An 11,981-nucleotide genomic window follows, 5' to 3' on the forward strand; every position below is an offset into this window, starting at 1 on the left:
ACAGATCAGCTCTTTTCTCTAGAATCTGCTGTGTTCTGTTCCCTAATACAACCACACTTTTATTTTTGTCTTTTTAAAAAGTTTCTTCAGAGTTACAAAGAAAAAAAAAATCAGATTGCCAACTTATCCTTGATTGGTGTGATTTTTACCTTGTTTAAAAGTAGCACAAGTAATTTTTTCTGAGATGAGAATGTTCTCCATCTCATCTAAGCACAGATGCTGAAGTTTTAATTACAAATCAAGTGGAAACATCATTCATTTTTTGCAGCTGAAGAGAGTGTTTAAGAAAAAGAGAGGCAGTGACTAGGTGATGCTTCCCCCTGCAGAACATAAAAGTGAGAAAGGCAGTTCCCGTTACAATCTGCACACATTACTGTGCCCTGATGCTCACAGCAGGTTATGGTTCTTGCTTCCTTGTGGTGTAGAATGGGAAAATACTACTACTTTTTCCTAAATTTGATCCCCATGCCACCTGGACAGCCTTGGTTCCTCTCTAAGTCCTGGTTCCTCTCTAAGTCCTGGGACTTCAGTTATCTCAGTTTTACATTTTCCTTCTGTGCTGAGTTAGCAAGTAGAGTGAGCAGCAGCAGGAGCAGGAGCAGCAAAGTTGGGAGCAGGAGGAAGGCGGGTGCTTTCCCTGTCCTGCAGGAATTGCTTTGGTTGCTCTGTATCTTTAAGGGGCTGACCCTATCCCACGGTGAGCCATTATAAAGGCAGGTAAGCAGCAGTGCCCTGATCAAAGAGCTGAGAGCAAAGCAGGGTGCAGCTCCCCTATAATGACTGGCCACCACAGTTGGGGATATGGGCAGGATGACGGTAGGTTATAGCATTTCCGTGCTGCATCTCTCTATCTTCCCCCACTCATTTTCTTTCTAGAACTGTTGCCTGAGCCTTGCAGAGCTGCCTGCGTTTCGATGTCTGCAAGCATCAAGTATATACAGCAGGTAATTAATTACTTTATTGATAATAAATAGCACCCAGAAAGTGGCACCAAAAGATGCACAAACTTACACCTGCTGCCTTTCATTGTTGCAATCAATGTTCCTAAACTGAGAGAAGCAGTACTGAGCGGGTTTTTTTCAGGCTGCAGATATTATGGATGGGTTTCTTTCCAAAAAGCTGTTGTGAAAAGGATTAACTGTGTCTGTCTCTCCAAAAGCAATTCTTTTAAGTAAAGAAGATTTAGCAAAGCAGTAATAGATCTTCTGATCCTGTGTAGCTGTTGAAATGTGATATCTAAGCTTCCATAGAAATGAATAAAATAAGGAATATGTTATATATTTCTAGAACATCAATAAATTGTACAGATCAGTATCAGAGATCTCTTACAGAACAACTTATGCTTTCTGATTTGACAGTTTTTAATTTAGTCATCCTCCTTTGCTTCCCACCTCCAAGAATGTGTGTCACAGAGTGAGAGGATATGTGAAGCTACTGAAAGATTCCTACAATAGTGTTTTATAGCACCTGTATCCTTTACAGAGGAAGGATGAGTGACTGATCTTGTCCAATAAGACAGTCTTTTACATAACTTTCAGGAGTCTCTCTCTTTTGACAGCAATTATTTTAGCTGCTGAGTGTCCAACAAGGGTGTTTTGCATAACCTTCAGGAGCCAGTCTCTCTCTTAACAGCAACTATTTTAGTTTCTGTGAGTCCAAAAGCAAGTTTGAATGCTAAGTGAAGCTGGTTAGTACTAGTAGATAGCGTTATGTGTTTGGGCATATACGTGGTAGTAGTAATAAAGCCATGTATATTCTTATGAAGCTTATAAGAGACAAATTATATTGCCTAAGCTTGTGTAACAGCATTTAAATCCTAAAACTGCTTTATAGGCAGGCTGAGAAAAGATATTATTTTATAAGCTTAGCTTTCCAGAAAATGCCCCAGACAAATAAGAGTATAATGGATCACTGGGTTTGTTACATAAACTCAAGGAGGGTAAATACCTGTGCTTGATTAAAAAAAGTTTCCACTTGTGAAAGTATGTGAGAATGCTACAATTAAAAATGTGCTTCTTGGGAATCTTAAAGTAAAATTGTTACTGTTAATACTTTATGAACATAAGCCGTAGAAGAATTTAATTGCTTCCTGCACTACCATATCAAAGTAGAAAAAGAAGCCATAAGTAAATCTTTGATACAGATAAGGTTTTGTTATCTCAAACAACATAAGAATGTTCCAGCTCTGGCAGTAGAGAGCTGTGTTATTAAATTGATCTTTCTCCCCGCTCTATTGGGGTCAGGAAGTCCAAAAATGTTAATTATCACACTGTACCCTTCACTCAGGGTAGAGAGATACCATAATGGGCATGAGTGAAGAATGAAGCTGCCTCAAAGATTTACTGCAGTCATAAAATGGTTTTAAAAATAACTGCAGAGTCAGTAGCTAAGAGATTGAGTCATCTGCATCTAATTTGAATCACCGGAGCTTTTACACTATCTTTCCCAGGAAGAATTAAATGCTGTTTCTTTGGGGGAGTATATGTGTGCATGCAAGTGTGTTTACACCTGCACCCACCTTGGAAGGTCTTCAGATACTGTAGCAATGTAATTACTCTGCAGGAAATTAGTGAAGTAACTGAAGATACAGCAGCCTGTTGATGTGCTATGATTTCCTCAGTGTGTTTTGTACAAGATATTTGAATCCCCCATCTTGTTGCAGCCTGTTTGTGCTAATAAAACCACACCAGCTTAGAATTTAAGTGAACTTCTCAGATACCAAACTTTCAAGTCACCCCTGCTCAGCAAGCTTTACTTCAGGCCTCATGAAAACCTGTAATGATTATTTTGTTTATAATAGGAAGAAAATAATGGTGCTTTCCTTTCTTCCCTTTTGAAGGACCTTCAGAGTGGCACAAATCTTATCCTGTTGCCCAAGGGAACCGCCAGTCACCTATTGATATAGTTTCTGCAAGAGCAGTTTATGACCCTAATCTGAAGCCACTTATTATCTCCTATGAATCGTGTACATCTCTCAACATCTCCAACAATGGTCATTCAGTTATGGTTGAGTTTGAAGATACTGATGACAAGACAGGTGAGACTAACACAACCAGCTAACTCGGAATACCATTTTGTGACTTAGTGAGGGAAACAATTAAATACATCCTGTATAGTATATTTTATATGATGTACAATTTCAGTTTAGAACAAGGCATATGACCAGAGCCCTCTATTTTGTCTTCTTCAGCCTCACATATCTTGTCTTCACTTGAGCCTCTCTAACAATGCAATATTGCACAGCAGAATAGTGTTTCTGCATTAGGCAAAGCTCTTGCATCAGGAAAATCAGAGGTTTGTTTGCGATGCTTCCCTTTTAAATGGGGATTGTCAGTTTGCTAGACAGGGAATCCATGCATCTCTCCAGCACTCCTAGACCACATCCAGCATGCAGAGTAGGTATGTACACTCCTCACTGCCCTGTCTCCATGATCATCCAAATCAAAGATGCTAACGCACATGCCAGCTCTGTCTGGCTCACTGCCCAGTTTCCATCCAGAGAAGAGAAGAGGATCAGCAGAGATCGGGTCATACAGTGTAGTAGTCATAATCATAGTCACTACACCAAGTTGTATCTGGACCAGTCACTGTTACCTTGCATTGTTTTCTTCTTTCCTCCCTGCCTCATAGCAGTTCAGTTTCTTCAGAAATTAAAAATCTTTGGCTAATTCTGAGCTGGCAGCAGCTTGTGGATGTTGGACTATCTGCAGTTGTATATTATTCTTGTCTCTTAGCTTGTGGCAGAGAATATAAATGCTTTAAGTGATTGATTACTTCTGTTAATTCTACTTCCATGGTAGACCTTGCTTTTACATCTCGGGGGGTAGGGGAAGAGCATTCAAATGAAGGTGATAAAGTAGCTGATAAATGGACAGAGTGCACTTTAAAAAACCCACTCTGAACAATTTTTAAACCTATCAGCTGATTTCATCTTCCATTTGGGTGTGTTTATTGATTCTAGCTAAATGGGATATCCTAGATACTCAAAACAAGTTACTTATTCTGTGAAGTGACTTGTCTGTGCTGGTAACTCTTTGAAATAAGGGCTGGGGTTAAAATTCCAGCCATTTTGTTTTAAAATTTCTCTTCTGGAATGAATCTAAGAAACTGCCCAACTGAAAGGTCAGGTTTTCAAGCATCTTTACTGAATTTGAAAAGAAGACTGGATGTGCATTTTTCCAAAATCTTGCTACACAGATCTATTAAGCATGTCACCCTACAAAGAGAATTTGTAAAATATATCTGGAAGTATTATCTTAGCTTGCTAACTGCTTTCGTGCAATTCTAAGCTGAACTATATCTACCTAACAGTGAACTTTATCCAGCTTTAGAAGTTTAAGAACATCATCTATTACTGTGCATTTACAGATATAGACTCAGAGCACATGCAGGAATGAAGACCTCTGCCCTTTCTACACTAAGCACATGCCTTGTTTTAATAACATGTTCAAGGAAGAAGACTGCTAGGAGTGGAAAACATGGTTTAAAGTGTTTTTAGTTGTGTTGAAATAGATCTAGTGACTCACAGCTCTGCATAAATGGCACAACAGAATTTTGACAGTAACTCATCATAGCTAGATTTCTTAAAGTAGTATGAGACAGGTGATGCATTCCATTGCTAAGTTCAGAAAAACATACTAGGAGATACTTATATTCTTAATTAATACTAAAACCTTTCCTTTGGCAAGGCTAGTTTCCTGCATAAAGGCCAGCTGAAACTATGCACATGTGGTAGCACTGTGCAAGCCCCAGCTTTAATTTTTTCAATAAAATGTTATGGACTACACTGAAGATAAGTGCTTTACAGATACTAAATGTAATTTTAATTTTCTTATATAGAATACTTTGATCAGGTTTTCATGTCTGTTGGGCAAAACTTATTTTTAGTGCCATAAAATTACAGGAGGATTACTGATGCTGTTGATAGAGTATCTTCTATAGGTAGCATCTTAAACATTCATCTGTTCTTAAGTGTTATTTCTAAAGGATGTATGAAATTTCTCTGTAGCATTTCCTCACCTTTATAAGATGATTTGAGATTCTGAATGGTGTTGTGTAAAGTACAAGCTATTATATTACCTCTTTTATGGGATCAGGTATTTAAAGGAAACAGAATATAGATAACCTCCACTGGAAGTAAAGACACTCTAAAGAGGAAATACTTAGCTGAATTGTCTACTTGATGCTCAAGGTATTGACGCTCGTTTGCACATCTCAAGTATCACTGTCAAAAATATTTTAGGTATGAGTTTCAAATTGTGATTTATTTTTTAATATTCAACTTGGATTTATTGTGTTTAACAGGAAAGGCATAACCATAACAATGGCTACCACATCTTTGTATCTCAAATACTCTTTCAAAAAAGCTACAAAATTCTGTACAAGTAGCCACTCAATGTTTTTAATTTAAATTTTTACATGAATTCAGGTACTTTCCATTAAGAAATCCAACCCTTCTAAATGTCTGGATGATGCATCTCTTTCATATTAGCAACTGGGAGATGCTGCTGGCTTTTTTCCACTATTGTACCAAAAATGGTTAGTTTTCACTAACAGGAAGCAAAAAAGCCAGAATGCTTAAGCTTTTTCCTCTCCTTTTTTTTTTTTTCTGCCTAGCAATCAGTGGTGGTCCCTTTGAGAATCCATTTCGGCTAAAGCAGTTTCATTTTCACTGGGGGACAAAGCACAGCCAGGGATCGGAGCACACAATTGATGGCAAACCTTTTCCCTGTGAGGTAATGATCTGTTTTTACAGATGGGATTAATTCATGCAAATGCTGTTGACAAATGACTTTGTAGTGGGGACTGAATGTCCCTTAGGATTCTGATTGCCTACTCATGATGGTTAGGTCAGCACAGACTTTAATGAGAATTAAATGACCATGCTGGTGCTATCCGTAGCTCAGAAATGGCTTCATCTTGGTGCTCTTGAGAAAGTTCTGCAAAGCCAGGACAAGGCACAGGCCTTTCCGAGCACAATCTATCCCAAATACTACAGTAGCATAGCATCCTGGAGTCTACCAGTGAGTACTGGAGCATAGTGCTCCATGGGATGAAGGCCTATACTAGGGAAGTTAGGTCACAGGCTAATGCCTGATTTGTTTCAAATTAAGGCTGTGTGGTGGGTTGACCCTGGCTGGATGCCAGGTGCCCACCAAAGCCGCTCTGTCACTCCCCTCCTCAACTGGACAGGGGGGAGAAAATAGAACAAAAGGCTCATGGGCTGGGATAAGGACAGGGCGAGATCACTCACCAATTACCACCATGGGCAAAACAGACTCAACTTGGGGAAAATTAATTTAATTTATTACCAATCAAATCAGAGCAGGATAATGAGAAATAAAACCAAATCTTAAAATAATACCTTCCCCCCATCCCTCCCTTCTTCCTGGGCTTAACTTTACTCCCAATTTTCTCTACCTCCTCCCCCTCAGTGGTGCAGGGGGATGGGGAATGGGGGTTGCGGTCAGTTCATCACACGTTGTTTCTGCTGCTCCTTCCTCCTCAGGGGGAGGACTCCTCACACTCTTCCCCTGCTCCAGTGTGGGGTCCCTCCCACAGGAGACAGTCAGTCCTCCATGAACTTCTCCAACATGAGTCCTTCCCACAGGCTACAGTTCTTCATGAACTGCTCCAGTGTGGGTCCCTTCCACAGGGTGCAGTCCCTCAGGAACAGACTGCTCCAGCGTGGGTCCCCCATGGGGTCACAAGTCCTGCCAGCAAACCTGCTCCAGCCTGGGCTCCTCTCTCCATGGGTCCACAGGTCCTGCCAGGAGCCTGTTCCAGCATGGGCTTCCCACAGGGTCACAGCTTCCCTTGGGCATCCACCTGCTCTGACATGGGGTCCTCCAGGGAGCAGGATATCTGCTCCACTGTGGACCTCCATGGGCTGCAGGGGGACAGCCTGCCTCACCACCATGGTCTTCACCACGGGCTGCAGGGGAATCTCTGTTCCGGCACCTGGAGCACCTCCTCCCCCTCCTTCACTGACCTTGGTGTCTGCGGAGTTGTTTCTCTCACATTCTCACTCCTGTCTTCAGCTGCAGTTTTTTGCCCTTCTTAAATATGTTATCCCAGAGGTGCTACCACTGTTTCCAATTGGCTCGGCCTTGGCCAGAGGTGGCTCCATGTTGGAGCCAGCTGGCATTGGCTCTATTAGACATAAGGGAAGCTTCTGGCAGCTTCTCACAGAAGCCAACCCTGTAGCCCCCCTGCTACCAAGACCTTGTCATGCAAACCCAACACAGGCTGATATATAGAAACTTTTTTAGTGTCTGTCCATGCTTATGGACTGGTCCAAAAGATTGAACATGTTCATCTTTCCAAAGATGCCTTTGGAGCAAAACCTACATTCTGTTATGAACAACTATTAGTGTCTGTTAACATGAGACAACCTACGTTCACAGCTTCTGTCACTAATTTGTTGAATTCTTATTTGTTATTTTTCTTTAAAGCTCCACTTAGTTCACTGGAATGCCAGAAAATATGCAACATTTGGAGAAGCAGCAGCAGCTCCAGATGGCTTGGCAGTAGTTGGTGTTTTCTTGGAGGTAAGAATCACAAAAATAGCATGTTTACATGATGAAAAGCATTATGCTGTCAAGTGTTTGAGAACCAAGCCACATATTTAAGTAGTGCTTAAGGAAAACAGATGACTTACTGGAAGCAGTAACTCATTGCAAATTGCTGTTAAACTTACTTTAGTAGGAATGTTGAGATTCAGATAAAAACCAACACCTATTCAAAGCGTAATTGTAGTCATTCTTATTTAACCTGTCTATTCCATTATTTTAGATTGGGAAAGAACATGCCAATATGAACAGACTCACTGATGCTTTGTACATGGTAAAATTTAAAGTAAGTTTTAAGCTCTTTAAACTTAATTGTTTCTGAGATCCTTTAAAAATCAAGCTCATGTACATGTTTGAGACAAAAATGGAAAACCACCCACTGCAAATCCTCCCATCATTAGAACATCACTGTAGTTGTATTCTCCTCTTCCCCTCCAAAGTTCATCTTATTTGCCTAATCTCAGGTGCCTCCCAAGGCTATGTTGACCCCACTGGTCATTCAGAGGTTCTACCTTTCCCAGAGAATCTAAAATCAAAAGCTCCATGACCCTTCAGGCTCAGCTCTTACACTCAGCAAAATAATCCTTTTCCATTGAGCCTAGCCTTGAACAAGTCAAAGCTGGCTGTCTATCTTCTGCTGCAAAGCTCTGTCAGGGCACAATCTTAATGAGGTCCTGAGCTAGTCTATTCTTACAGTGATACCTGAAGGTGGTCTTTAACCAGATGTATCTGAGAGCTTTGCTGAAGATTGATACCTGCTGCACTTTCTCAAGTGCAGACTGATTAGACCACTACAAATGTTATCCTTTCTGGATTTACATGAGGTTAATGCATTCTATAACATGCATAAGTTCTAATATGCAAAATAAACTATATCTAATACTTGAGTGGGCATATTATTTCTTGCTCCTCTGTATATGCTTGTGAAAGACAGGAAATGAAGGCAGTTACACAGCAATATGTAGGCTGCAGACACACTAAATGATACTTTGATGTTTAAGTGATTTCTTCCACTTGCAGGAAAGAAGTAGTTATCCCTCAGTTGTAGTGATGGAAGGTCTGCAGGTTTGCCACTGGGTATAAGCTGCTCATTGTGTTCCTTATAAGCAATTTTACAGGCAATTGGACAGTGCTTTCTGAGTGACTAAGTACCTTTCAGATACTCCTACAGGCTGAAAAATCTTGCCCTGGACTACGGTAGTTAAGGCAATCACTACTTTAGGCAGCACCTCCTTCTATTTCTACTGGTCTTTTGGTTGATCCACCTTCCTCTAATTTTAGACTTGACTAGATTTTTAAAGCCCGTATTTGTCCTAGCAGACAATGACTGTTTGGGGCCAAGTTTTCCATAGTTTCAAATTTTCTACTGAAATAGATGGGAAGCATAGAAAATAGCAAGTAATGAGACAAGGAATTCTGCCATGATATTATCTATAGCTCACACTGAACACTATATACAGAATACACTTTCTGCACTTTTAGACCTTTTTTACAAGAGCTGAACTTCGGTAGAGGCAATGGGGCAAGAACTCAAAGTCCAGTAAGCCAGCAGCAGGCATCACACTTGCCATGCTACTCTTGGATAACAGTTGTTATAAGGCAGCAAAACCTTTATAGACTTTTCCTTTCCCCTACTTTTTAATATAACTTTAGCATTTTTTCCTCTTTCAAAAAGAGTTCTTAACCTGCACTTAAAAGTAAAAAGATAAATTTCAAGTATCAATTTTTTCCAGGGAACAAAAGCTCAATTTAGAAGCTTCAACCCCAAATGTCTCCTGCCTTTGAGTCTAGATTATTGGACATACCTTGGTTCTTTGACAACACCACCCCTTAATGAGAGTGTAACATGGATAGTGCTGAAAGAACCCATCAGAATTTCTGAGAAACAGGTAAGCTTTTGATACTCTCCCAGTTCTTGTAGGATTCAACACTGGATAAACAAGCAGTGACTGTTTTGATTTGCAATGGGGCTAAGTTAAAAGACCATTAGCCTGTGGATAATCAGCCTGTTCAATAATCGGGGCTTCTGTTTTTTCTGTTAATACTCTCTAGGATCTTTGCTTGAACCTGTTCTATTAACAGATTAAAATGTACTGAATACTTTCCTTTGGTCCTTTTTAAAAAACATTAATATTGATTGCCCTCTTAAGCAGTAAATTATTTCACCTGAATTTACAGCTGGAGAAATTTCGCATGCTCCTCTTCACTAGTGAGGAAGACCAGAGGATCCAAATGGTGAATAATTTTCGCCCCCCTCAGCCTCTTAAGGGCAGAGTAGTTCGAGCTTCCTTCAAGGCCTGAAGAAAACTGATAATGGCCCTGAGATATCCAAGAGCTTCCACATTTGAGATTCTATAAACAGAAACTCTGGTCTTCAGATCACTCATGGAACACACAAGACAGCCATTTCCATGAACACTCTACTTGGAGGGGGACAATCTTCTGATTTTATATTTTATTTGAATTGCTCATTCTTTTGAGAAATGGGATCTTTTTAACTAGCACTTTTTAATATAAGGGATAGTTGAGTAAACTAGAGTGTTCTCCAAGACCTGAAACTCTAAAAATTAAAATGAAATTAAAATACCACTTAATATAAAATGGGAAATTATGTAGTGATCTACTAGTACCAATGGCCACAACTTCTAATTGTCTCATTTAATACATGATGAAACAGTAGTCAAGAATTTTGGACAAACTGGACTTAAATTTCCCTTACCCATCTCTTGTTAGCATTTGAGCTCTGTCTGATTTAAAGATTGCTTTCACTGTATTCTTGCTGTCGACACATACAGTGCACGAGTAGCACTAGAAAAAAGTTCTTTACTCACCTCAAGTAGGCACTGGTATGAAAACTACATATATATTTTAAAGTTACTGTTCTAAGATGCTATTTTATAACTAATTCAAAATAGCAATGCAAATGCTGCTTAAAAGCAGGCCATTTTATTGCACAGTGTCATTCAGACATTTGGTTTTTTAGCCCATGCAGCATATGTAACTATAATGCCTTTGTAAATTGTCTTGAACATCTATAGCAATTCAGGTATGTGTTTTGTGGTTCTCAATTGTTCAGATTCTACCTCAGTTAAGTGATTTGCTCTGCAATACAACCTCCTTTATTGTCTGCCCTAAAGAAAGTAGATATTTTGTTTACCTTAGGGACCTAACATGGGTAGACCTTGACTGCACTGAATGTACCTTGCTGCACAAATCATCCCCTCATTACAGCAGTCTGTCAGAGATACTCCCTGCAGATAGGAGGTTTCATCAGTCCTGAGTCCCTTTACCTCTTCAAAAGAAAGTTGCTTTAGAAAAGCCATGTGTTAGTACTACTGCTTCTGCAGCTTAGTGACAAAATTCAGGCTTGTGTCTCTGGTACTAAATACAGTGATGTTATCTGTGACTACCCACAGTCTATTTTCAGTTAGTTTAATTCTGGGCTTCAAATGTTCTACTTCATCTGTATAGTTCAGATAGAAATTGCTGATGTTTATAAATTTTCATCAGCTTAGGTGGAGAAATCATCTAAGATCTACAATGTAGAGGAAAGCGGGGGCGAGGAAAGGAGAAGAGATACTATGGGCTGCTCTTTTTCAGAAAGGCAGAAAGACACTAGATGTGAAGCACAGTGCAGGGAATGGAAGACTAGAATTCTAGGCCTAACTCTTCTACAGTTTTTTGGGTACACTGACCTAAAACTTTCCATTCCTCAGTTTCCTCTTATATAAAATGAGGGTAACACTGACCTACCTCACAGGGATGTTGTGAGGGCTAATTCAGCATTGTTTTAGATGTGAGATTCTTATACAGCAGATGCTAAAGGAAACAGAAAATCATTACAAAATGCAATGTTTTTAGCTGTTATGATTGTAACTTTGCTAGTAATACAAACTGGTATTGCAGAAAATCTATTTAATGTATCTTAATTTCTTTAACAAATGAAATAAATGAGACTTCAAAATCAAGTGTGCATCTCTTCGTCCTTTATTTTGAATAGACCTACTTCTCCCTACTTAGAGTACTGGTTTTCTTGGACTTTTATTAATGGAAATACTGTTTGATATCTTCAACTGATGCATCTATTTCGGATCAAGGAATGCTTTGATTGTTTATCGTCAGTTTCATAGAAACCTTGATTATGCTATAGTAGAATAATCAAGTACAGATAAGAGTTATCCCTCCCAAGTTTCTAGGCTTTTTTTTTAAGTTCTAGAAAGCCTACCTCTCTTTAAAAACTATTTTTAGTCTAGATCACAATTCGTCCCATCTTTTGGGACTAACAGTTTCTCCTTCAGCTGAATCCTTTCACTCATTCTGACATTTTGTGCATCTTGAATGACTTCTTGCCCAGTCAGGGTTAAATTATTGTTGTCAGGAATCTTATGTCCCTGTTAAAATCTACATGAA

General features: G+C 39.5%; 1 protein-coding gene across 1 annotated transcript; it reads left to right on the forward strand.

The window, feature by feature from the left end:
• Window positions 1–776: 776 nt before the first annotated feature.
• On the forward strand, window positions 777–11,539 carry CA7 (carbonic anhydrase 7). Its single transcript, XM_050903949.1, has 7 exons — window positions 777–816; window positions 2,840–3,037; window positions 5,617–5,735; window positions 7,455–7,550; window positions 7,795–7,857; window positions 9,305–9,460; window positions 9,750–11,539. Exons 1-7 carry the CDS (start codon window positions 777–779, stop codon window positions 9,870–9,872), a joined length of 795 nt encoding a protein of 264 aa, XP_050759906.1. The 3' UTR covers window positions 9,873–11,539.
• The last annotated feature ends 442 nt before the right edge of the window (window positions 11,540–11,981 follow it).

Source organism: Gymnogyps californianus, chromosome 12, assembly GCF_018139145.2.
Source record: "Gymnogyps californianus isolate 813 chromosome 12, ASM1813914v2, whole genome shotgun sequence".
NCBI lineage: Eukaryota > Metazoa > Chordata > Aves > Accipitriformes > Cathartidae > Gymnogyps > Gymnogyps californianus.